Source organism: Tachyglossus aculeatus, chromosome 22 (assembly GCF_015852505.1).
Source record: "Tachyglossus aculeatus isolate mTacAcu1 chromosome 22, mTacAcu1.pri, whole genome shotgun sequence".
Classification (NCBI taxonomy): Eukaryota; Metazoa; Chordata; class Mammalia; order Monotremata; family Tachyglossidae; genus Tachyglossus; species Tachyglossus aculeatus.
Window position 1 is genome coordinate 12,074,995 of NC_052087.1, and position 27,617 is coordinate 12,102,611.

Genomic DNA, 27,617 nt, shown 5'->3' on the forward strand with positions numbered 1-27,617 from the left:
TATGTAAAACAATCTTATCAGTGCTTGACTCCTATTTTAAAATCTGATCTCTAACCTAAGCTGTATGAGTGATTTCCTTGTGGTTTTTAAGTAGTACTTAAAAGACCAAAGTTCATTTCACACTGTATTTGGCCCAAGTTGGCCTGTACTCTTGATGTTGATTACCTTTATCAGCATCAGCAATTCAGTCAGCCTCCGGCTAAGCCACTGAAATTGTGAAAAACTTACAAAAAAAGTTTTGTATTTTAAAATACTATTTTGAAATGAGGGGGACCAAACAGTACACTCCCTCCAACCTAACAGATGCTGAAATCGCACCTCTTCCCTTCCAGTTTAGTGGGAAAAGAAGAAATTTCCCTTATTCCACCCATCAATATGGGTAGTAGTTAAGGTCGTCTCCATTTCACCTTCATTCCACTAACCTTCCCTCGACAGTCACTTACCCCTTTGTTTGAACAAAATGTTAATGTTATTCATATGTATTTTAATCTGTCCAGTTCTGGGTTGTCTACCTTGGATTATAAATTTCAAGAGGGCAGCGGTCATATTTAACTTGGCTTTGCACAGTGCTTACATGCAAATTGGCATTTGATCAAGGCTTCAGAGGGCCATGCTGAGTAGAAACCAAAACAAGCTGAAAATGTTTTGCCTGGGGTGACTTGGAGGGTAGAAGAGGAGACCCTCTCCTCCTGCCCAGGATGTGCAGAGATTGTAATCTGACGATCTTCCCTTAGCTTTTTTTCAGGCTCTCCCTGCAAATTTTAGGACTTGAATGAACTTATTGGGAAAGGTAATCCATCAGGACTGGTGAGGAACACTGATCCAAAAGATACAGAAAAAGAGGTAGCCCACTGGCAGCATGGCCTAGTGGCCAACTTGTATTTCCCAAGCGCTTAGTACAGTGCTCTGCACACAGTAAGCGCTCAATAAATACGATTGAATGAATGATAGAGCACAGGCCTGGACGTCAGAAGGACCTGGGTTCTAATTCCGGCTCTGCTGCTTGTCTGCTGTGTGACCTTGGGTGAGTCACTTCACTTCTCTGTGCGTGAGTTCCCTCATCTGGAAAATGGGGATTTGGACTGTGCCCAACCTGATTACTTTGTATCTACCCCAGCGCTTAGAACTGTGCCTGGCACATAATAACTGTGGTATTTGTTAAGCGCTTACCACGTGCGAGGGAGTGTACTAAGTGCTGGGGTGGATACAAGCAAATCGGGTTGGACACAGTCACTGTCCCACGTGGGGCTTACAGTCTCAATCCCCATTTTACGGATGAAGTAACCGAGGCACAGAGAAGTGAAGTGACTTGCCCAGGGCCACGTAGCAGACAAGTGACAGCGCTGGGATTAGAACCCATGACCTTATGACTCCCAGGCCTGAATTTTATCCACTGCTTCCTGAAAGCACTTAAATACCGTTTTAAAAAAGTGTAGGAGGCCAGATGTGGGCCAAAGAGAAGGGAGGCTGTTAGAACTCTGACAGTCCATGAGTTCAATATGTCCCTGGCCTGCAGGACTGGAATGCACGGGATTTAGGCAGTCTTCTGGTTTTCCATGGGTGCTTTTTCCTCAGTAGTTGAACAGGTTTCAGGTTTTGGTGGGTAGGAGGGAGCCACGTGTAAGCAGTTGTCCGATGTGGCCCTAGCACATCGGAATATCCCTCCCCCCCACTAGACTAAAAAGCTCACTGTGGGCAGGGAATGTGTCTACCAACTCAGTTTTATTGCACTCTCCCAAGTGCTTAGTACAGTGCTCTGCACACAGTAAGCCCCCAATGAATACCACTGATGGATTGATCTCCCTAGTCCCTTCCATTTTTCCCACCACCTCGAAGTGAGTCTGGACCAATTTGTTGGTTGTCCAAACCCTCTTCCTGATTGCTTTGGTGCTTGAATGTCAGTGACTGGACCTGAAATTTCCAACCCATGGAAGGCTTGCAGTGCTGTGGTGAAGGAGACACAGATGTCTCTCTGCCTGCAGCTTCTGTCACCTCCACTTCAATTGAGGTTGGCAGCTCAAATTCACGGTTGGAGCTGAGAAGAAGTCTTCACCTTTCCTGAAATGCTTAAAGGAATCGTGGGGGCCAACCCTACATCTCTTCTTTCTTTCCCTACCCATCCTGATGGGGTAGGGACCATCTCTATATATTGCCGACTTGTACTTCCCAAGCGCTTAGTACAGTGCTCCACACACAGTAAGTGCTCAATAAATACGATTGAATGAATGAATGAATATGGGAAGGGGCAGATCTGTGAAACATTTTTTCAGTGGGGATGGGGTTTTATAGCAAGGACCAAGCTGTTCCCAGGTTGGGAATGGGAAATACGGGAGCAGAGGAGATAGTTTAGGGATTTATTTGGACAATTTTCACTTCTTCTTTGGGAAAATCAAAGGTCATTTTATTGAGAGCCTCCCCTTGTAGGCAGTGATTCTTTGACATCATTCAAATAAGCATCGTTTAAAGAGAAGCAGCATCATTTAGTGGAAAGTGCATATCTGTGTGCGAGTGCGTGTGTGTGTTTTGGTAGAAGTCAGAGGATATGGTTTCTTATCCCAGCCCTGCCATTTGCCTGTTCACCTGCTGTGTGACCTTGGGCAAGCCACTTAACTTCTCTGTGTCTCAGTTCCCTCATCTGAAAAATGGGGATCCACTATCTGTTCTCCCTCTTACTAAGACTGTGACCCCCATGTGGGTCAGGGACTGTGTCCAAACTGATTAACTTGTATCTACCCGAGTGCTTAGAACAGTGCCTGGCAGATAGTAAGCGCTTAACAAATAGCATTAAAAATACAATAATAGTAATAGTAACAATCATTATTATTATTATTGCCAAGCATCCTATTTTCCATTGCATAACTCAATGGTCGTGATTGGCAGTTTTGGTCAGAACTTGGAAACAGACAAAAGGTTAAAGAAATTCCATTCAAGGCACAGATGATTCAATTTAAAGATTATGGTCACTGCATGTCTCCTTTGATACACCGGCTACTGCACTCCCATTTCACCCCTTCATCTCAAAAGAAAATGAATGTTTGAAGGAGTGAATCCAGTGTGCTTGTTCCCCTGGAAAATAATCCTTTTGATCTTCTCGGAGGTGTGTAACTGGATGAGGAAAAAAGAGGCACGAGTCTTTTAACTGATTTCTGAGGAAGCTGCCGTCTTTTGAAAACATTTCATTTCTCTGATGAAATGTTGATCTCCATGTAAACTAAAACTATGTGCAAATAAGGGCGTGCACGCATGTTAGCTCATGGCATTACTGACACCTGTGTATCTGTTGAGACATAAGAACTGTAGTGCCTTAGAGTGTTTACAAGAGAAGACCATTTTTTATTGTCATATTTTGCAGCTAGGTACCATGTGTGTAAGGGGGGAGGAGGATTGTGTGGGTGTGTATTGAAAACAATTTTTGATAACTGTAGTCCTGGGAATTTTGAAATTCCTTTCCAGTACAGTAGTTAGCTTTAAGAGTATACTAGGTCAAAACTCAATTATGCAGTGTCATAAATTCAATGGACCGATTCTCTTTGATGGACTTTTTGGCCAAATTTTTCAGGTTTTTGTCAGTACCATTGTCCAGGGTAAAATGAATCAATCTTTCATATTTATCAAGTGCTTACTGTGTACTGTCCTAAGCACTCGAGAGAGTCATTTTAACCGAGTTGGTAGACACGTTCCCTGCCCACGAGGAGATTGTAGTCTAGAGGGACGCTAACCCAACATTTAAGCCTCTTTTCACCAGTTGATTTTAGTAATTTAAAACACTCTTTGGAAAATGATTTTAAGTGGTCTCTTTGTAGACGTGGTATCCTAAATTAACCATCTGTGATTATCACCGTCTTTGCTTTCATGGATATAAGCCTCTGTGCTTAGCACCAAGAGACGATAAACTACTCTTGGGTACCTTTGCTAATGGGGGCGAAAGATAGAAAATCTGAAAGGAATCTAAAATAACCACTGTAGTGTAAAGTCATCCTCTTTCCTGTCATATCTTTTTCCATCTTTATACATAACTAGAAAAAATGCCTGAATCGAGAATGAGCAAATTTCCATTCTTTTACCACCCACATCAAGTGGAAATTTCTGAGAGAATCCTTAAACTATCCATACTAAACCCCCAGATACTTGAGATCTAGCAGGATAAATTTCTCTTTCCAGATTTATCGTGAGACTATTCTCTTTGTTCATTCAATAGTATTACTATTGTATAATAAGGCTTGCACCAGTACCTTTGAAACTATCAGGTGTCGGTAACTTTTTGTCCAAAACAGCCAAACAAAATCAGTCCTCTGAAAGAGCCCATCAAACAGCTTAAATACTTATTAATGCCACTTCTTTGTGGAGATATAGTTATGAAATCATCATAATAAGAAGAATTTAAAGTTAGTTCTCTGTTCATATTGCTATTTTCTAGTGGGGAATAGAGAGGGGGAGAGGGATAAGAAAATGTGGGGAAAGGAGAGAAAGAGAATGGTGGTTGCCATTTGGGAAGAGGAGAGAGTGTATGCCAGAGTTGCTCGCTATCATCGTCTCTCTCATGCTCTCCTCCTTTTCTTGTGCAGCGCTTAGCTGTTCCAGCCATGGTGCATGGTGGGGGTGAACTTTCCCTTTCTGTAGCACCCGCAAGAACTGTGATAAGTGTGCTTGTGCCACCTGGCACAGGGACTGAACTTAGTTCTACCCGGTTTGCAGACTAATGCTACCCTTCTCTCAATGCATGTGACCCCTGGTATGGAGTCTGTTCCTGGCACTCATCCAGGATGAGCGGCCCAGCTTGGCTGGCCTGCCTGGGGGCCATTGCTGCTTGCTGAAGTGCATATGTGTGTTGTGCATGCTTGTGTGTATTTTAGTAGAAGAAGTTCACCTTTGGGTGAGGAGACAGGTCACCTCCATGGGCATTGGAGGTGGGTAAAAGCAGCTCCAGCTTGCCCCGCTATCCGGTGAAGACCGTAGGAGCCCTGCTGGTCCTCAGAATGGGTAGGACTGTGTCTTCCAGGGAGTGGAGCCTCCGTCTTGGCTCCACTTTGGCCTTTTCCAAATGAAAGGGGTGGAGCGGTCCAGCTACTTCCTGCCCCCAAAAGTGTGGAGGTGAAGTTAAAGCCAACACCCTTGTGGTTTCCAGTACATAAGGGTTTTGGCCGCAACCAAAAAGGTGCCCGTGCTTGAGAGCTCTGTTTGGTTCCCAGAAGCTCCAGATTTGACTTGGAAGCCAGAGGGTTGGCTCTGAAGTTTGGAGCTGGTTAATACATATGCAACTAGAAGTTATTCCCAAAATGCTTTGGAAAAAAAAAAAAACATCAAAGAAATCTTTTGAAATGTGATAACTTAGGTGGGGTGGAAAATCGCATTATTGTTACAAATGCCTTTTCCCCATTCTTGAAAGACAAATGAGTCATTTTGTACATAATCCGAATTGCTACTGTTAATTTGGGGAAGAAAGCCATGACACAGTCTAATCCTAAATAAACGAAAGGAAGTAAAACTATGTTTTGCTGGAGTACGTTACACCTAATTCTTTTGGCCTGTTAGCCTCTGATAAAGGTAGTTTGATGTACTTTACGCCTCTTTTGCTAACATGATAGAGTTCTAACATGTTTCAGTACTACTTATAGAAGTTTAGCTAATGAGATCATTCCTTTGCTACAGATGCGGAGTGATAATCAAAACCAGCTTATTAAAAGGCATCATAATTAGCTAATGTCATCCTAGCACAAGTAGAAAAAAAAAATCTCCAGGTCTTTTTTCACACATCTGTGGTATGGAAAATTCAAGCTGTGGATAAAACTGTTTCGTCCAAATATGTGGTGTATATTTCCAAAGTCATCTAGATCTCCTTCATCAAGGAGTTGCATTCTTACCAAACCCCCCTTTAAGTAGACCTGTATTGCATACTCAGTCCATATCTTCTTTGTTTAGGTACACATGGGCTTGTGGGCACAAGCCTTCTCCTCTTCTGACACCGCATCACACTGAAACCAAACAGACTCACATTGTCAGACAACTGTTCCCTATCAGTCAACCTATCAATGGTATTAATTGAGTGCTTATTGTGGTCAGAGGACTGTACTAAGCATTTAGAAGAGTAAAATCTAACAGAGTTGGCAGATCCGTTCCCTACCCACCATGAGTGTACAGACTAGAGGGGAAGAGAGACATTAATATAAATAATTTAAAATACATAATTTAAATATATGTACGTAAGTGCTGTAAGCTGGGGCAAATATCAAATGTCCAAATGATCACAGATCTAAGTGCATAGATGCAACAGAAGAGAGAGGGTGCTGGGGAAATGAGGGCTTAATTGGGGAAGGGCTCTTGGAGGAGATTTGATCTTAACAATCCTTTGAATGTGGTGGGAGGGAGTTGCAGGCTAGGTGGAGGACATGGGAAAGGGATTGGCGATGAGCTAGATGAGATCTCTGGGGGGGAACAGGACAGGTTTTCAGGGGGTGGGTATATGGGAAAGAGAGCAAACCTTATTAAAAAACATCTCCAAGTGGCCTTCCCTGACTAAGCCCTCTTTTCGTCTCCTCCTACTCCCTTCTGCATCACCCGTGAATTTAGATTTGCACCCTTTTTTCACGCACACCCCAACCCCACAGCAGTTTATATTACCGTCCATCTCCCCTTCTAGACTGTAAGCTCGTTGTGGGCAGGGAATGGGTCTACCAGTTGTTATAGTGTAATAATAATAATCATCATCATCATCATGGCATTTGGTAAGCACTTACTATGTGGCAGGCACTGAACTAAGCGCTGGAGTGGATCCAAGCAAATTGGGTTGGACACGGTCCCCGTCCCACGTGGGGCTCACGGTCTCAATTGCCATTTTACAGATGAGGGTACTGAGGCACAAAGGAGTGAAGTGACTTGCCCAAGGTCACACAGCAGACAAGTGGCAGAGGTGGGATTAGAACTCATGACTTTCTGATTCCCAGGTCTGTGCTCTATCTGCTATGCCATGCTGCTTCCCGAAGCGCTTAGTACAGTACTCTCTACATAGTAAGTGCTCAATAAATATGATTGACAGTGAGGTGGTTGTGGTCTGATAGAGGAATTTCAGAATTGGTGAGGGTAGGGCCTGTACTTGTGTGTGCCCAAGTTGGTGAGTGTCTGAGATGAGGTGGAATTTTATAGCCAAATGCATAGTAAAATCACATCTGATGAGAGAACTAAATGTTTCCAGGTATTTGGGGGATAAAAACGAGAAGGATTATCTGCCTGAAAGAGAAAAAGTACTAGTGGTAAGATCTTTTAGCAGTTGAAATGAGCACAAAATATTTTTGGGGAGCAGAGGGGATGAAGTTTTTTCTGTGGTGGATCATTTTGATAAGGCTGTTGAATTATTAATCCTGCTACGAATTGTGGAATAACACCACCAACGTATTTCTCCATTTGGGACTAAAAGTTATTCTTTCATTTCTCCTTCAGGCGTTTAGATGCCAATCATATTACCTCAGTCCCTGAGGATAGTTTTGAAGGTCTTGCTCAACTAAGGCATCTGTGGCTAGATGACAATAGCTTGGTAGAAGTTCCTGTTCATCCACTGAGCAATCTTCCAACTCTACAGGCCTTAACTTTGGCCCTCAACAAAATTACAAGCATCCCTGACTTTGCATTTACCAACCTTTCAAGCCTTGTTGTTTTGTAAGTACCTGCACTTTTGAATTCCCTGTGTCCTGTTTAACAAGATGAGGATTTGCTTTAGCCAGGATTTCAGTAAAGGGTGTCTTTTTGACCCTTCTAACAAATGAAAATGATAATTGTATAGGAATTACATTTGATACCTTTTGGCAACTTTTTTTCTACCTCAGGGAACCAGCGCCCCTCAAATGCGCTGGCTTCTTAATAGAAAAACAAAAGTTTCAACTTCGGTGAATGAGAGTGACTCAGACTTCTCTAGGTTTCAATAGTTCAAAAATTTCATTTTGCTAAACCATCCTGAAGCATTCAACTAACAGTGCCTGAAGCACTTGAAACAGTGACTTTTGGACAAGACGCATGTAATTTTTGTTTTAATGCTTGTCTTCACAGGCATCTTCATAATAATAAAATAAAAACCCTAGGACGGCAATGTTTTGATGGATTAGACAACCTGGAAACCCTGTAAGTACCTTGTTACCTCTGATAGTCTCATTGGTTTAGATATAGGACACGAGTCTTTTTTTTCCCCACCGGAGACAAAGAAAAGAAATTTGGTGTGGATGATTGTATGGTTTACAACTTTGGGATTCAGTCCATGCAATAAATGAATAGAAGGGAAAGTCAGATTTTTGATCGGGAAATGTAAGCATAAGTATCGATTTTTAAATAATACACATTGGCAGACTAACCCCAAACTGCATCACCCTCCTCTGTAAGTCACACACAAATTGCTCACCTATCCTAGCATCCGTAAGCCCTGTTCTTGATTTTGTAGCCATCACTTTGGTAGAACGATTTCCTCACCTACCTTCTCATCTCCTTATCCAGTTTCGTTTTATCTATTCCCTATTCTGAGCAGTTTTTTCTCTCCACTCCAAACCCTTAACTCAGTCCCTCCCACTCCTGTGTCGTACTGAAATTGATTCAGTATGATGGCTGTTTGACCCTGAATTTCAAATAGAGTTCCAAGAGCCAGAACAAGATTTGTTTGTTGGCTTTTGGATTATCTTTCAAATTCCATAGAATTTTGAGAAATATCTTGCTGAAAACTGAAACTCAGCTATTTCTATTTTCCAAAATGGGCAATTCTTCGGCTAACTCTGGTTTATCTGAATGCCTTGCAAATCTGTGACCTCAGTAAGGCAGTGAATCAGTAGTTAATGCCAAAACCCTGCCCTCTCCCTGACTTTCCCGTCACTGCGGATGGCACTACCATCCTTCCCGTCTCACAAGCCCACAACCTGGGTGTCAACCTCGACTCCGCTCTCTCATTCACCCCACACATCCAATCCGTCACCAAAACCTGCCTGTCTCACCTCTGCAACATCGCCAAGATCCGCCCTTTCCTCTCCATCCAAACCGCTACCATGTTGGTTCAGTCTCTCATCCTATCCCGACTGGATTGCTGCATCAGCCTCCTCTCTGATCTCCCATCCTCCTGCCTCTCCTCACTTCAGTCTATACTTCACTCTGCTGCCCAGATTATCTTTGTGCAGAAACGCTCTGGGCATGTTACTCCCCTCCTCAAAAATCTCCAGTGGCTGCCTGTCAACCTAGGCATCAAGCAAAAACTCCTCACTCTCGGCTTCAAGGCTGTCCATCACCTCGCCCCCTCCTACCTCACCTCCCTTCTCTCCTTCTCCAGCCCAGCCCGCACCCTCCATTCCTCTGCCGCTCACCTCCTCACTGTACCTCATTCTCTCCTGTCCCGCCGTCAACCCCTGGCCCACGTCATTCCCCTGTCCTGGAATGCCCTCCTTTCGCACATCCGCCAAGCTAGCTCTCTTCCTCCCTTCAAAGTCCTATTGAGAGCTCACCTCCTCCAGGAGGCCTTCCCAGACTGAGCCCCCTTTTTCCTCTCCCCGTCCCCTCTCCCTACCTCCTTCCCCTCCCCACAGCACCTGTATATATTTTTGTACAGATTTATTACTCTATTTATTTTACTTGTACATATTTACTATTGATTTTGTCAATGATGTGCATATAGCTTCAATTCTATTTGTTCTGACAATTTTGACACCTGTCTACATGTTTTGTTTTGGTGTCTGTCTCCCCCTTCTAGACTGTGCGCCCGTTGTTGGGTAGGGACCATCTCTATATGTTGCCAATTTGTACTTCCCAAGCGCTTAGTACAGTGCTCTGCACACAGTAAGCGCTCAATAAATATGATTGAATGAATGAATGAATTTACTGAAAGTACTCAATAAATGCCATTCATTGATGGATCTGAAGAAACTAACTGAAGTGCAGCATGACATAGTGGATAGAGCATGGGCTTGGGAGTCAGAAGGTCATGGGTTCTAATCCCGGCTCTGCCACTTGTCTGCTGTGTGACCTTGGGCAAGTCACTTCACTTCTCTGTGCCTCGGTTACCTCATCTGTAAAATGGGGATTTGAGACTGAGCCGCATGTGGGACAGGGACTGTGTCCAGCCCAATTTGCTTGTGTCCACCCCAGTGCTTAGTACAGTGTCTGGCACCTAGTAAGTGCTTAACAAATACCATAATTATTATTGCATGTTTATGAAAATTGCTAAAATAGTATTAGATATCATTTTTAAATGCTCCCTCCTACTTAGACTATGATCCCCGTGTATAACCTGATTATCCTGAATCTACCCCACTGCTTAGTGCAGTGCTTGGTACATAGTAAGTGCTTAATAAATACCACAATTATTATTAGGAAAAAAATCATTTTTTTTCCTCTGAGCACATTCATCCTATTGTTCCTTTACCAGAGAAGCAGCATGGCTCAGTGGAAAGAGCCTGGGCTTTGGAGTTAGAGGTCATTGGTTCAAACCCTGGCTCCACCAATTGTCAGCTGTGTGACTTTGGACAAGTCACTTAACTTCTCTGTGCCTCAGTTACCTCATCTGTAAAATGGGGATTAAGACTGTGAGCCCCCCGTGGGACAACTTGATCACCTTGTAACCTCCCCAGCACTTAGAACAGTACTTTGCAGATAGTAAGCGCTTGATAAATGCAATTATTATTATTACCATACCATATTAGTAGTAGTAGTAGTAGTAATAAGCATTTACTGTGTGCAGACTACTGTATTAAGCTCTGGGAGAGAATACACAGGGGAGAATTAGACCTGGTCCCTGTCCCTCAGGGAGCTCACATTCTAGGAATAGAAGTGGGAAGAAGGGACTGGAGACGGGCACATCGGGAACAGTTAAATAATGAAACGCATCAGAGTTATACACTAAATAAGACAAAATCAGTGGTGTGTTGTCACTAGAGGAGAAGAATTAGAATTTTGGGTGTCCAAGTCCACGGCACAGTTGTAACCACAGCAATCACTGCTGCTGCCACCAGCCTTCCTGAGGAGTTGCAGAGGCCTTTTTATGCTCTGGGGATTTTTCCCTTGGGGTAGTGGAGGCAGGGGGTGATGGAGTCTCCTTAATAATTTTAATAATAATGATGATAACTGTGGTATTTGTTAAGCACTTATTATGTGCCAGGCACTGAAGTGTTGAGCTGGATATAAGCAAATTATGTTGGGCAGAGTACCTATCCCACATGGGTTTCACAGCCTTAATCCCCATTTTGCAGATGAGGTAACTCAAGCCCAGAGAAGTGAAGTAACTTGTCCAAGGTCACACAGCAGACATGTGCCAGAGCTGAGGTTAGAACCCAGGTCGTTCTGACTTGCAGGCCGAGCTCTATCCACCAGGCCACACTGATTCTCCTTGATAGCACAGAGGAGGGATGGTTTGGGGGAGGCAGTGTAGCTGGCTGTCTGGTAGGGGGGATGCCAAGAGCACATGGCAGTGTTTTTTATCTCTGGTCCGGCGAGCACAATTAGGGTACCATAATAATAATAATAAATAATGACATTTGTTAAGCGCTTACTATGTGCAGAGCACTGTTCTGAGTGCTGTGGGGGGGAATACAAGGTGATCAGGTTGTCCCACGTGGGGCTCACAGTCTTAATCCCCATTTTCCAGATGAGGTAACTGAGGCTCAGAGAAGTTAAGTGATTTGCCCAAGGTCACACAGCAGACATGCGGCGGAGCCGGGATTCAAACCCATGACCTCTGACTCCAAAGCCCGTGCTCTTTCCACTGAGCCCTGCTGCTTCTCTGAAATCAGAGGTCCTCATTGATTGAAGAGAAAGGAACAGTTACCGCAGGTGCTTGCCTCAGTCGCAGTGAAGAGGGTTGAAGAGAATGTGGCAGCATCATATCAATCAATCAATCGTATTTATTGAGTGCTTACTGTGTGCAGAGCACTGTACTAAGTCATCATCATCATCATCAGTCGTATTTATTGAGCATTTACTGTGTGCAGAGCCCTGTACTAAGCGCTTGGGAAGTCCAAGTTGGCAACATATAGAGGCAGTCCCTACCCAACAGTGGGCTCACAGGCTAGAAGGGGGAGACAGAGAACAAAACCAAACATAATAACAAAATAAATAGAATAGATATGTTAGGGCCTTGAAGGGAGGAACAGAGCTAGCTTGGCGGATGTTGGGAGGGAGGGCATTTATTTATTGAATTGTTTTAAGTACACGTAAATAAGCCTTAGAATCTTGGGGCAAAAAGAATTGTTTTGCCTCAAAAAAAAAAAAAAAGCCAAACCAAAAAAGAAAAAAGAGCAGGTTTTAGATAGGTGTATTCTTTAAAAACTAAAAAATGTCAACCCTCAGCATTATTACAGCTATTGGTTAGGGTTGCCATCTTTGCTAACCTGAAAAAAGAGAGGTAAAAAATGCCACACACCCTTCTCCTCAGGTGGTATAGTCTGGGCTTGAGGGGCTAAAGCTGTTTTGGCTGCCACAGTCATGGCCACTGCCATCTTGAAGACAGCTCCGGAAGAGAAGGCAAAGCAGCTGCCTTTCCAGACTTTCAGGAGGCTACTCTACACACAAGACAGCACCGTGAATTTCTGGGCTGTCTGAGAACAGGATGTTCACTGGGAGGTGGCAACCTTACTAACATCAGTGCTCACTGATGTTTAATGCCTTACTGCGTTAATGCCAACAAGTGTGGAAGTGCCCGAACACTGGCAAAACATTTTTTTGTTGTTGTTCAAACCAGAGATTTTTTTAAATCCATCTGTAAGACTAGTTTAAATGATTTTGTGAATTCCTCAAATACTGAAGTCATCTTCCTATATCATTTAATAAAAAAACCTTTTTATTTGGGGGTTAAAACCTCTAATATTGATCTTAATCAAGAAGTCTACATAATCTGATCATTCATTCATTCAATCATATTTATTGAGCGCTTACTGTGTACAGAGCACTGTACTAAGCGCTTGGGATCAATCTGAAGAGCTTTGAACTAAGCACTTGGCAGACTGTGAGCCCACTGTTGGGTAGGGACTGTCTCTATACGTTGCCAACTTGTACTTCCCAAGCACTTAGTACAGTGCTCTACACACAGTAAGCGCTCAATAAATACGATTGATGATGATGATAATGATGACTACAATAATCTGATGGGGTATAGAGGTTCTCTTTCTACTGTACTTGCAACCAGTACCCTTCCAACTGGTACTTCCCAAGCACTTAGTACAGTGCTCTGCACACAGTAAGCGCTCAATAAATACAATTGAATGAATGAATGAATACCCTTCCTTACTTTATCATTGTGTTTCTCTATTTCTTCAAGGGACTTGAGTTATAACAATATGGGAGAGTTGTCTCAAGCTATTAAAGCCCTCCGAAGCCTAAAAGAGCTGTAAGTGTTTCTGTATTTGTGACTTACTTGTTTTCTTGACTCCCTAGGCTCCCAAACCAAGTTTAAGTGTATTTGGCTCGACTCATTACCTAGTGATATAAAACGGAGCTCTTGATGACCATCAACTATTACTACTTGGGAATCATTGCTCAACCATCAAATGCACAGTCAGCAGGGTGGGAAACAACCTGTGGGAACCAAAATACCCTTTATAATTGCATAATTAGAGATGTTAGTTGAGCCAGCACTGTAGAGATTTAACTGTGTCAAAATGGCATTAAATTGTTTTGGGGTTTTTTTTCCAGGCATATAGAACGTAAAATGAGTGTCAGAATGGCATTAGCCGTCTTCAGTTTAGAAATATCTTATCTAAGTGATGTATTGCCCTAATTCAAAGATCTGTAAAGATTGTAGCTCTGGCATTTTTACCACTCTTTTAAACTTTTAAACCCTAAGGATTGGCAGAGCTATTGGCTAGCATTGCAACCCTTGAAAATATCTTCCGTGAAATAATAAAGGTGAAAAATACCATCAAAAAACAAATCTTGTTGATTGTGGTGGGGAGTGTCCTATAAAGCCTATTTACTCAAGTGTTTGTTTATCCAAATAGACTAATGTTTTGAACCTAGTTTGCTCAGGTAATTACAAAACAAACAAACGAAAACCCCTTGGAAATAGAAGACAGAATTGTTCAAGTGCTCCTTTCATATAGCTACAACTAAATGTGTTGACTTGTCTAAACAGCCTGTGGTCTTAATTTGAACAATTGACTTTCAGTGGAAATGTCCATTCCGTGCCCCAGTTGTCCTAGATCAACCCAGAATCCTAACAGAATGGGATGAGACAAGTGACCAGCAGGCTTTCAATCTAAACAGACGAAATAGAATTAGATTTCTTTTTCCTCCATCAGTTCAGATGTATAACTTGCCATTATCAACTGTGTTTTACAAGAAAATGAAATCATAATTGTATACAATTTTAGATTATTTTATATTGGAAAAATGAAATTTGAAATACTTTTGTTTTAACAGGGGATTTCATAGTAATTATATTTCTATAATTCCTGATGGAGCATTTGTTGGAAATCCACTCTTACGAACCATGTAAGTATTTTTAATGATTTTTATAATTATTGAACGGTTTTTGAGGAACATGCTTTAAAGCTCTAGTATTTTTTCACCTTTTTACAGACATCTGTACGACAATCCTTTATCTTTTGTTGGGAACTCAGCATTTCACAATTTATCTGATTTGCATTCACTGTAAGTAGTTCATGTTTTCATTGAAAATAAAATAATTTCCAGTCTCATTTTAACAAACTCACAACAATAAAATTTGAAAAAGCAAATGGGTTTGTCTATATGTGTTCCTAAACTAAGCCTAGCTAGTTTCAATAAAATCAATTTTTGGAGTAATAAATCAATCACGGGATTTTCTAGAGTTTGCATTTTCTTAAAAAAACAAGATTTTCTGTAAAAGGAAATATGATGTATTGATGAACTGGCAGGAAAAAAATTGAAATAGTAATCATATTATCTTGTGAATAGATTTTTTGCTATTGTCTTTGACAGGTATTGTGGGGTGTCTTACTTTCAAGTTATAAAGTGGGTGAATCTGTTAGAATTAAGTTTGGAATCTGTATAACTTACTATCAAACTAGAGAGACTAGATTAAAACTATATTGATTATATAAAATTGACAAGTATATATGAGTCTAGGCTATCACCCCAAATATGCAGGAATTATAATGTTATGCATGATATTTGGAGGAAGAACGTTAATTAATTGAAAGTAAATTCTCATCTCTTTAGAGTCATTCGGGGTGCAAGCATGGTACAGTGGTTTCCCAATTTGACTGGAACTCTTAATTTGGAAAGCCTGTAAGTGTTAAATCCTTTTACTGTATCATGTTTCATAATTATGCAAATAAATAAAATACCTATTTCATTAGGTCTGGGGGATACTTATGTTTTCAGATCCTCCATTGAAAAGAAGCTTTTGTGTTCATTGACTTCATCCTTGAAAAGAAGTACACTATAAAAATGGTTTCAGCCTAGTATGGCAGATACTACTAGTATGGTGACCTCCTACTTAGCATATGGTTTTTTTGGTGATCTTAGATGTAGAAGATTATATCACTCATGGAAGTGTTTAAATCAACGGGCACAGATCCATGAGGGTGTTTATTGGATTTGAGAGTGGTGGTGTTTCGAGTCTCTGCTGTCAAACCCCTTAATTGAGGGCTGGAGGTGTGTTGCGCTATTTATAAATAGGCTGCTAGTGAGAATACCACGGCCTTTCAGCAACAGTTGATCAAATATCCTTGGCTACTTGCCCATCTAGGATTTCTATGGCTGTTCTACTTATCAATAAGTCACAGACTTAAAGGACTCTCTTCTGTCAGACATGCCAAGATTGTCATTCTTGTGAGCCAGCAGGAGAAGGATCTCCTTCAATCCCCTTAGTGCTTTATTCTCTCCACCCAAAACCTATTCCCAGGGAAGGGCTCAGTGCTTTGGCCACTCCTATGAGCCACTCTCATGACTGCAGGGTGGGAGAGAACAGCATAATTTTCTCTAGCTCAGGATTTCCTCTTCGCTGAGAGCCACATGGTGTGGCCTAGAAAAGATGGAAGTCCCCATGCTCTCAGATGTGGCCCAAGTCACTCTCCTCTTGGCTGAATGTAGGGAAAGACTTACCAATCAGTGAAACAATCAAATTTATTGAACCTTTACTTTGTGCAGAGCACTGTACTAAACACTTGGGAGAGTATAGTAAAACAGATTTGGTAGACATGTTTCCTGCGTCCAAGGAGCTTAAAGTCTAGAGGAGGCGTTTATATAAATCTATTGTGGGAGTGAGACGCATCTGTAGCATGTGTGTCCCCCTTCTAGACTGTGAGCCTACTGTTGGGTAGGGACTGTCTCTATATGTTGCCAACTTGTACTTCCCAAGCGCTTAGTATAGTGCTCTGCACACAGTAAGCACTCAATAAATACGATTGATTGATTGATTGATTGATGTGTGCAAAACTGGAGGCTAGTCTTCCATGACTTTTCATCTCTGGCCATTAAGTGATTCCAAGTTTCCTTCTGTGAAGGGCAGGATTTGGCTCAATTTCTTTTTCTGGTAGTAGTGACCAGTTGCACTGAGCCGTTTGTGTTGTGCCATTTGTACAAGTGAATGGTGATATGAGGTCACTGAGAAATGTCTCTAGGTATATCCTACACAAGAGGCTCTTATAGCCCAAATTTCCCTCCCCAAAAGACTGAAGGAGAGTGTAAGTCTTGCTTTACAGAAATATTTGGTCACAAGATTTTCATCGAAAGCAGAAAACCAAGGGATAACCCAAACAATTGTTTGCAGGTCACCAGATGGCAATTGTTCCACTTCCTGGGGGCTTTCATTTCCCCCCAGCTTTGGGGGAAGATCCAAGCCCTACAAGCCAAGTGTGCCAAAACAGAGCACCCACTCCTAAAGGGGGAGAGGGGAAACCCAGCATCTTTTCAGTGTAGTCCTGCAGAGTTACTGGATCATTTACTTGTTTCAAGTTCCTTATGGGCTGAAGGTTCTCATGTGTATTGGGACACAGGCTGCTATTTCTGGTGCTCCTGTTCCAAGCACATTTGTGGTATTTATTAGATCTGCTTTATATTATGAAGCATATCTGCTTTCCCCAGGACTGGTGATTGAGCTGCCATCATGGAGTAAAGATAGTGCGACAGTCAGAAGGGGGCTAGAAACAGATTGTGAGCCCACGTGGGACAGAGACCGGGTCCAACCTAATTGTCTTGTATCCGCTTCAGCGCTTAGTACAGGGCTTGTCACATAATAAGCACTTAACAAAGAACATTATTATTATTATTATTATTATTATGATGTTTGGGCACTCAAAATTGTAGTTGGGTTTGTACATGTCTGTACCATATGTGTGGCTTGGAACCATTTTCACTTATAAGAACTTTCAAAGCAACAAACACAATTTTCGGGGGTTTCTGTGGGCGTGGTTCACCACCTACACCTTCAGTTGCCTACTCTTCAGTGACTGCAAAAAATCAAGGTTGTCAAACAGGTAATCCTAGGTGTAATTAACAAACACAACAGGGGTGCCAGGAGAGGTTTCAGATAAGACATCAAACACCAAAAGATAAGCCAAAGTGGCACTGGCAAAGTAGTCTAGTTATAGCAATCTTCCAAGAGGGAGTTTAGAGCCCAGTGTCTACAAAAAAAAGTATACATTTGCCTTTCTGACCGAAGCGTGTTGTGTGTATATGTGTTTTAAACCCATTATTGACTTTTGAGTCTTCTCACCTGAGAAATGTTTTTACACACACAGGACCTTGACGGGTACCAAGATCAGCAGTATTCCCAATAATTTGTGCCAGAAGCAGAAGATGCTTAGGACCTTGTAAGTTGTCGTGTTGAGATTCTCTTGGATCACTAGGATGCTGCATTTTACCACATGTTTTTAAACAGCTAGCCACCTTAATGTTTTCTTCAGTGTGCTAGGCCTCTTTCTAGGAAGGGGATGAGGCCGAGGGAGGGTGTTTTTCCTGCCATAGATTCAAAAGGGCAGGTTGAAGCACGGGAGAGGAGAGGAGAGAACTCATTGATTTGTTTTTCTTGGGCAGCGATAGCAGTATGATCTCATACTGCTTTTCATCTTCAGCGTTCAAAATAGCACTCCAACAAGAGTATTCTCCTACTCTTCCCTCACCTTTCTTTTTCTTCTCCTTTTTTTTAAGAGACTTGTCATACAATGAAATAAAGGAGCTTCCAAGTTTTAACGGCTGCAGTGCCTTGGAGGAAATGTAAGTTGAAGTTTGTGTACACGATCTTAGCCGTTGGTTGTGATGAACCTCTAGCTCATTGAATCTTCCTTCGGTTCTCTTGTTTTGTTTTTATATAGTTGTGTGTCATATATGCTCGGGAGACATTTTGAAAACTTAAACTTGTCTCAGTGAGTCACAGATTTCTTAATATTGTGGTGGGCCAGATTCCTGTCCTATGTAACTGAGAAAATTTCAGATGCAAAACAGTGCTAAAGGATGCCATTGTTATTTGTGCTACAGGCTTGTTATTTCTGGTGTGCCTATTACATATATATCAATGGCATCCATTAGATCTGTTTTATATTATGAAGCATATCCATTTTCACCATGTCTTCTTTCTGACTTCTTATTGTATTTGCACCATACCATTTATGAGCCAGGGGATAGGGAAATCTTAATAGCTAGGAAATGTGGTATGGTACAGAAGGAGATTGTTTCCAGGCAGAGGAAAAAAAAATAATTTTTTTATTTTTCCCTCTTTTAAATGGCGTGAAGAAACTAGAGGGAGAATTCTTTAATTAAATGCCATGGAATTCGTCTCAAAACTGATTAGTAGACCTCTATTAAAAGTGCTTTGAAATTGGACCTTTCTCTCACCATCTGGTTAATACATTTGACTATCGTGCTTGGGGGAGAGAAATCTCTTAAAGAGCCTCTCGGTATGGTACGGGTATGGCTGTTTGAGAAGACTCCTGTAGTGGTAAATGGAATAAGAACAAATAATCCAGTCCATTTTTACTGCTGTGTCTAGTGTCTGCCTCTTTTTTTAGTAATTGTAAATCAGTATTAGGGCACTGAACAGGCAAACGTCAGATGCGTTTGACTGAAATTGTGAATTGAGTTAACCATTTGTTATTTTCCTAATAATAAAAATAATAATAATAATGATTGTGGCATTTAAGTTCTTACTATGTACCAATTCCTGTACTAAACACTTGGGTAGGGACAAGATCAGCCCATGGTCTCATGGTCTTGCTACCCCTTAACTTCATTTAGCTTTGCAGAGCTGAACTTACCTACCATTCATAATAAATGTAAATAAATAATAAATGCCTCGGTCGCTATCGTAAACTGCTTTGGAAACAACATAATGCATCTGTTTTTTTTCTCTTATTTTAGCTCCTTTCAACATAATCAGATCAGTGAAATCAAGGAAGGGACCTTTCAGGGACTGATTTCCCTCCGTATCCTGTAAGTTGGTGGTATCTTATGAAAATGGCAACCATAAGTAATTCAGTGGGCTATAAGATCATAAAGTGGTCAGATCTTTTCAAATTTTTAGAGATGTGCTGGAAGCTTTAGATTCCATTTTTACTCTGAAAATGTTCTAGACTGTGAGCCCGCTGTTGGGTAGGGATTGTCTCTATTTGTTGCTGAATTGTACTTTCCAAGTGCTTAGTTCAGTGCTCTGCACACAGTAAGTCCTCAATAAATACGATTGAATGAATGGAAATATATGATACCCCAAGATAGAACATGGTTGATTTGGGCATTCAAATTTTAAGTACATTTAAAAAATAATCCACTTTTAGAATGTTGTGGCTTACCTACTGATACTTTTACCTACTGTTGTAGGTAAATACAGTTTTGTATGATGGGGACTTAATAGTAATAATACTGCTAATAATAATAATTGTGGTGGTCGTTAAGTGCTTACTATGTTCCAGGCACTGTACTAAGCACTGTGTTAGGCACAGGATAATTGGGTTGGACACGGCCCCTTTCCCACATGAGGCCCACAGTCTTAATCCCCATTTCACAGATGAGGAAACTGAGGTACAGAAAAGTGAAATGACTTGCCCAAGCTCACATAGCAGACATGTGGTGGAATTGGGATTAGAATCCAGGCCCTTGCTCTTTCCACTAGGCCATGTTGTACACTAAGCTTCTGGTTGTATTTCTGTGGTGTACTTCAAAAGTTGTACTTGGGCTTGATTTGTGGCATTTAAATTAAGATGCAAGTTTGATAGCATGATATAATAGCCTAGGTAGGGCACAGTCACTGTAATTTGGAGGTGGAAGGGGTTTGTTAACATCTGATTTTAGAAAGGAAAAAGCTGACACTTTCTGGACATTGCTTCATCTTGTAATAAAAGGCACGGCAGAAAGAATGCTAGTCTTTTTAATTTCCCATCTTGAAAACTGAATGTAAATTGCAATCTTTTAGACTCCCTATATTTATGAAGGGTTTTCTTAGGTTGCCTGCCATTTATCTAGGCCTTAATAAGTTAAAAATATAAATCTTGTCATATTTTCACCTTACTTGTAAGGCGGCCTCCTCACCCACCACAGATTGTATCCTTTCCATTCGAACAGTTTCTACAGTGCAGGAAATTAATAATTGTTCTGAAGCCAGCTAAAATAATTGCTGTCTGGAGTACATTACTTGGAAATAAACTATTTTAAAGGGTGTGTTCCCCAAAATGGTATTAATCAAGATGGAAGTTTTGCTACTTTATCAGGTTATTCAGAGACTATTTCCAACTCTAAAGCTGTCCAAATAGCTGACATCCTGAAATCTTAGAGGGGAAGACTAACGTAACATTTTTTATAATTGCAGCGATCTTAGTCGAAACCGGATCCACGAAGTTCACAGTCAGGCATTCACCAAACTTGGTTCAATAACTAACTTGTAAGTAGGCACTTTCATACAGCAATAACAACTTAAAGTAATTACAAACTGAAATACTGTCACGCTTGTGCCTCTTGGCTGCGAAGGCTCTGTCAAAATATTTCCCTTTTTTGTTAATGAGAAGGGTAAATGGCATTCCGCTCAGCTGAATAAGCTGCATTGATTTCTAGTTTGCGAAACTGTTCAGTAGCTGCTTCTGGTGAGCAAGGGGGCTTGGTGACTTAAGTCTCTCGTGTACCCCGAACTTCATTTAAATGTCTAAATCCTTGATGGTATCTTTCAGATGTTTTACTTATGAAAACATGTTGGAATATTAACCTCTGGTTTCAAATTCACATTTTCAGAGACTTAAGTTTCAATGAATTGACTTCATTTCCCACGGAAGGATTAAATGGGCTAAACCAGTTAAAACTTGCTGGCAACTTTCAGTTGAAGGAACCTTTGGCTGCAAAGGACTTTGTGAATCTCAGGTATGTTGTGAGGTTTGTTGTATGTGTTTTTTTGTTGTTTTTGTTGTTTTGGAGGTCATTTTTTTTTGCCAAGAAAGTTACCAAATGCTCCCAAACCGCAAAAAAACAGCATCAGACAGACTCTGCTTTGTCTGTTTCCTGGAAGCTGCCATCCTTGAGCATTTTTAGACCTGACTCCACGCTACAGCAGAGTGGCCTGGGACTTTGAGAAAAGGAGTCAAAATGATTATTCCTTCAAAAAAGCTGATGTGTATAGAGAGCAGAATTTGGGGAATCTTTTTGTCGTCTGCAGAGAATTTGTTGTCAGCACCTAAGCTATAGGTGGAAGGGGAAGCCGTGTAGCCTAGTGGAAAGAACATGTGCTTGGGAGACAAAGGACTTGGGTTCTAACCCTGCCTCTGCTATGTGATCTTGGCTTTTCTGTGACTCTGTTTCTCTTCTGTAAAATGGGGATTTAGTACCTGTTCTCCCTCAGTCAATCCATTGTATTTATTGAGCTCGTACTGTGTGCAGAGCACTGTACTAAGCATTTGGACGAGAACCATATACCAGAGCTTGTAGATGCGTTCCCTGACGACAAAGAGCTTACAGTCTAAAGGGAGAGACTGACATTAATGTAAATAAATAAATTACGGATATGAACGTAAGTGCTGTAGGGCAAAGAGAAGGGCAAAAAATAGGAGCAAATCCAAGTGCAGGGGTGACACAGGAGTGGGAGAAGAGGAAATGAGAACTTGGTTGGGGAAGGCCTCTTGGAGGAGATGTACCTTCAGTAATCAATCAGTCAATCAATCGTATTTATTGAGCGCTTACTGTGTGCAGAGCACTGTACTAAGTGCTTGGGAAGTACAAGTTGGCAACATATAGAGACAGTCGCTACCCAACAGTGGGCTTACAGTCTAGAAGGGGGAGACAGAGAACAAAACCAACATACTAACAAAATAAAATAAATAGAATAGATATGTACAAGTAAAATAAATAAATAGAGTAATAAATATGTACAAACGTATATACATATAGTTGAAGGTGGGGAAATTGATTGTCGGATATGAAGTGGGAAGGCATTCCCAGGCCAGAGGCACGACATGGTTGAGAGGCGTGAACCCTATTTGGGAGAGACGGTATCCGACCTGAATTATCTTAAATCTACCCCAATGCTTGACACGTATTAAGGGCTTAACAAACACCACTGTTAATGGGGGAATTCTAAAAAATGCATATTTAAAGGTTCATGCATAGCTTTTGCATTATACCTTGAACATCCAAAAGTCTCTGAAGGGGTCACTTAATAAAGACGTTTGTGTACATAGTTGAACCTTTATATTTGATTATGAAAATGATCGTGATGGAAAAAACGGCGGAAAGAGAAGTGAAAAGCCCTAACGGTACTTGTGAATGAATGAAGCAGTCGTACGTAGAATCTTTAGTATTTTTTAATATTTCATACTTCTTTCAAAAGGTCCTTATGTGTTTTTATTTAACCATATTCTAGGTCTTTAGCTGTTCCGTATGCCTATCAGTGCTGTGCCTTTTGGGATTGCAACTCGTATTTGAATTCAAACACAGGAGATGTCAGCCTCCGGGATCATAATGCGTCCCTAAGCCATGATAAAGGCAAGTACTTGATAAAACTCAAAAATGAGGAATGTTTTCTAAAATGCCATTAATCCATGCTCATGTTCCTGAAGAAGAAGGAAAGTCCAGTTTTTCTTTGGAAATGTGTAACAGCATGTATTAATGAAATAAAAGGATGAAGTTTGGCTTTAAGTCTATAAGGCAATGTAATTTTATATGTATTTTCCATACCTAGAACATGTAGTTTAAAATACATAAAGGTGTTTAAGTATGCACAAATCCTGTTTGTCTTTATTTAATTCTCTCTCCCTTATTTTGGAGAGTATGTAAACCTCTAAGTATGGGATTATGTGGGGCAAAGGTGTTATCACTTTAGTTTTATAGCAGTTCTCCTGTGGTTGAATACGGACAATTTTGTTTTATAAAGATAGGGAAAATCAAGGTTTTCTGCATACTTTACCAGCAAATGAAATTGAGTGTATTTTAAAATTCAGTCTTAGTCTCCTTTACTGAAAGCATGCATGTTTTATATACTCAGGTTCAGTTGATGCCACTGATATCACAATCAGTGTGGAAAATGAAGAGCACAGTCAAACAATAATTCATTGCGTCCCCTCAACAGGTAACACCAAGTGGCAAAATTTTCAGTTTGAGCAAACAAATAAATGTGGGAAATTTTCCTTAGTTGCTTGGCAAATGAAGTTTGAATTCTTTTTTTTTAATGTCACATTCCTTTTCTTTCTACTTTGATATGCTGATCCGTTAATAGATGACAGAAAAAGTTAATGTCCTAAAGCCAAGGTTTGGATACTTAAGTCAACCTCTTTAACCATCTAAATAGATCTCAGAGAGGTATAGACTCAGTTCCCCAGGAATCCCCTCCGAGTTAGACTGTATAAAGTCCTAATATAAATTTTATGGAATAAATTTTAGTGTTGGATTCAGTTGTAGGAAAAACTTCTAAGAACCAGAACCCCACTGTTCATACAAATGACGTGTGGTATATCTGTTAATCTAGGAAAAAAATAATTTAATTTAAAGAAAAGAAATGTTTATTTTTCTGGCCCTTAAGTTAGTACTCAAATGATTCCGAGTCCTTAAGTCAGAGCAGGTTTTTTAGGCCTGGAAAGCTTTTACCTTGATCTTTGATCATTTCTGTGAAGAACTGTTCTCCCTCACAGGTTAGTGTATTTGCATAGCTTATCTAACTCCATAAAGTCAGGTGAAAACCAAGGCTGGCCAATTTACTGACTTAAAGATCAAAGATTTTAAAAAAACTGATTTTGTATTACACAGTAACTGTACTGCAGCACTTTATTTTGTGGCCCTTCAAAAGTCTTGTTTCTATCTTGTGAAGTTTTAAATAAACAAGATGTGACCCTTATTCTTCATTTACTATCACAGAGCAAATTGGATACTGGAAAAGAAACGCTTTGTGCACAATTCAGATTGGAAGTGTAGAGAAGGAGACATTATGCAAAAATCATTAGTTATATACAAAATATCAATGAGGAAAATATCCAAACTAAATCTAGCACAATTCAGAACTGAGATATTTAGAAACCACAGTCAATTTCAGTCGCCGTGTTGGGTCATTCAGTTGAGTATTGTTTGTTCCACATGAAATGGGTTTGATCTTTTGGTAAGTTATTTGTTCAGATGCAACACTGTTAGTTTTTAAATGGTCCTTTCTTTCTCCTTTTTTTCTATTTAGGTGCATTTAAGCCTTGTGACTATTTACTGGGCAGTTGGATGATCCGTCTCACTGTCTGGTTTATTTTCCTAGTTGCTCTGTCGTTCAACCTGCTTGTCATTTTAACTATATTTGCGACACGTACTCCACTGCCTTCATCCAAACTGTTCGTAGGCCTGATTTCCGTGTCTAATTTATTCATGGGCATCTACACCGGCATATTAACTTTCCTGGATGCCGTCTCCTGGGGACGATTTGCCGAATTCGGCATTTGGTGGGAGACTGGCGGCGGCTGCAAAGTTGCTGGGTTTCTTGCGGTGTTCTCATCCGAAAGTGCCATATTTTTGCTGATGCTGGCAGCCATCGAACGGAGCTTGTCTGCGAGGGAGATCTTCCAGAAGGGGAAAAGCAACCGTCTTAAGCAATTCCAGATCGCTGCCATGTTTGCTTTTCTCTGTGCCACAGTAGCAGGTTGCTTGCCGCTCTTCCACAGAGGGGAATATTCGGCCTCCCCCCTCTGCTTGCCCTTCCCCACCGGAGAGACCCCTTCCTTGGGCTTTACGGTCACCTTGGTACTTCTAAACTCGTTAGCGTTTTTGCTAATGGCCATCATCTACACTAAACTTTATTGCAACTTGGAAAAAGAGGACCTCTCCGAGAACTCGCAGTCCAGCGTGATTAAGCATGTTGCCTGGCTCATCTTCACCAACTGCATCTTTTTCTGCCCCGTGGCGTTTTTTTCATTTGCGCCACTGATCACTGCGATCTCTATCAGCCCTGAGATAATGAAGTCTGTCACTCTGATATTTTTCCCATTGCCGGCTTGCCTGAACCCGGTCCTCTACGTCTTCTTCAACCCCAAGTTCAAGGAAGACTGGAAATTACTGAAGCGCCATATCACCAAGAGAAACGGATCAGTGGCGGTTTCCGTCAACAGCCACGGCGGGTGTGTGACGCAGGATTTCTACTACGACTGCGGCGTGTATTCGCACCTGCAGGGCAACCTGACTGTGTGTGACTGCTGCGAATCGTTTCTTTTAACAAAGCCGGTATCTTGCAGACACTTAATAAAGTCACACAGCTGCCCTGCGCTAGCAGTGGTACCTTGCCAAAGATCAGATGGCTATTGGTCTGACTGCGGGACCCAGTCCGCTCATTCTGATTACGCGGACGAGGAGGACTCCTTTGTTTCGGACAGTTCGGACCAAGTGCAAGCTTGTGGGCGTGCCTGCTTCTATCAGAGTCGAGGATTTCCTCTGGTCCGCTATGCTTACAATATACCAAGAGTTAAAGACTGAAAAGATTTGTTGTTAAATTATTCCTTTCACCCACTCTCTTTTGTTTTTTAAGTATAATGCTTCCGAGGTTACTCCTTCTGAATTGTCATCCAGAGACCCTTCTGTAGTTCCTTGCTGCCTGGTGTCCCCTGAAAGAAGAGAAGTGGGCAGTAAACTTTTCCAGACGTGGGTTTTCAGAGGATAGGTGTCTAAATTGAAATTGGGTAGAAGAAAAACGTACAGCCTCGTATATTTATCCTTGCTAAGCCGTGCCGTGTGTCATTTCTTTTGAAAAGTTTTCTTCAAGGCTTTCGTGTTGTACTCTGTTGTACTTTGCTTCATCTGGTCTGTGAGAAGCAAGTTTTCCACTTTTCCCAGTGAAGCACAATATAAAGGACAGCTGTTAATAGAGAAATTTATTTTTAAATGTGACTTTCTGCAATTGAAGACTAAAAAAATCTCTTGCTAGGTCTGTATAGTAATTCAGCATTATTGATCTCAGGAATCTTACTGCAGGGCCAAAAGAGGGATTAGTTCCCCAAATAGAACTGTGAGAGTGATGGAGTCATAACCTATATTTACGGATGTGTATTTTTCTTTCTCTAGATTTGATCTGCTAGGGTAACGAACTTTATTTCAGCAATCTATGAACCCTGGTATCTGTGTACGTGAAACAGGGAAATTAACAGCTGTCAGAAATAGTAGAACCAAATTCATTTTTGGTAGTCGCACATTGTTTAGGTTGAAACCGCGGTAACTTTTTTCCAGTATTGTGTGATAGACCCATTCCCGGAGAATAGCGAGGCCTCGATGTTCTATGGATTTAGCTCTGAAGGAGGACTTTTTTTAAATGTGTAGAGAGACTCTTCAACTTTATGCATTCAGAACGGAAATTTCACAGTATCTTTGGCCCAGTTGTGATTTTGTATCCAGAAGTGGATGGAAAAGACACCTCTGCACAATCCAACTGCATTTTGCGTTATGCTGAAAGCAAAAGTTCATTGTGAGGAATAATTTCATGTACTTGGGTGGAATTGGGAGTAATTATAGTTTAATCTTATAATAACTTTGATTTTTATATAGCGCTTTTCCTGAGAACTCAAAACATTTTCCTATTCTGACATAGTGCCTAAACTACTCCCAGGATGGAAACTTAGCAATTTTAGAGCTGTTAACAGATGTCACAGGGGACTGCAGCAGTCATTTACCAATCGCCACAGAATGGGTGGATTTTCCAGCTTCGGAAGGTTCCAGGTTGAACCTGGGCCGTGTTCATGGGCTCCACTGGCCAGAAGATGGTCGGGGACAATTCATAAAGGGTAGGTGGTGGGGGAAGTATATGGAAAAAAAAAGGAAAATGGAAAAAACGGAAAATTAAACCTTTTGGTCTGGACACCACAGGAAGTCTCCTTTGTAAAATCTATAAATGTTTCCGGACTTTTGTCTAACAGTATATTCAACCAGCAGCAAATCCACTGCCGTACCAGGAATTCTGGAAATATTCGTTTTTAGAAGTTGTAAGCTAGATGGCCATTTTAAGAATAAAAACTGTACATACTGTGCATACAATGAATTTTTATCTTTGCTTTGTAAATTATTTGATAGGACACACCTGATGGGAAATGTGGCTTCAGTTTATTTCATTAATAAAAGCTACCTCCTCAACTATAGTGGCTGTGAGTAGTGGAATGTTAAATTGTGATTTATATACTTTGGGGGCATTGTAAATAGTAATGGTTGTACATTGTCAATGTAATAAACAGAATCTTTGTATATCAAAATTATGTAGTTGGTACAAACTA

The 27,617-nt window shown here is 41.0% G+C and overlaps 1 protein-coding gene across 1 annotated transcript in view; it reads left to right on the forward strand.

Annotated features, from left to right (window-relative positions):
• Positions 1 to 27,617, forward strand: part of LGR4 (leucine rich repeat containing G protein-coupled receptor 4) — a 104,124-nt gene extending 76,507 nt beyond the window's left edge. Inside the window, exons 6-19 of the mRNA XM_038765211.1 lie at positions 7,435 to 7,650; positions 8,038 to 8,109; positions 13,268 to 13,336; positions 14,368 to 14,439; positions 14,527 to 14,598; positions 15,148 to 15,216; positions 17,673 to 17,744; positions 18,082 to 18,147; positions 19,288 to 19,359; positions 20,729 to 20,800; positions 21,145 to 21,270; positions 22,763 to 22,884; positions 23,384 to 23,467; positions 24,560 to 27,617. Coding sequence (XP_038621139.1) covers positions 7,435 to 7,650; positions 8,038 to 8,109; positions 13,268 to 13,336; positions 14,368 to 14,439; positions 14,527 to 14,598; positions 15,148 to 15,216; positions 17,673 to 17,744; positions 18,082 to 18,147; positions 19,288 to 19,359; positions 20,729 to 20,800; positions 21,145 to 21,270; positions 22,763 to 22,884; positions 23,384 to 23,467; positions 24,560 to 25,836 — 2,461 coding nt within the window. The 3' untranslated portion in view covers positions 25,837 to 27,617. The remainder of the gene's footprint in view (positions 1 to 7,434; positions 7,651 to 8,037; positions 8,110 to 13,267; positions 13,337 to 14,367; positions 14,440 to 14,526; positions 14,599 to 15,147; positions 15,217 to 17,672; positions 17,745 to 18,081; positions 18,148 to 19,287; positions 19,360 to 20,728; positions 20,801 to 21,144; positions 21,271 to 22,762; positions 22,885 to 23,383; positions 23,468 to 24,559) is intronic.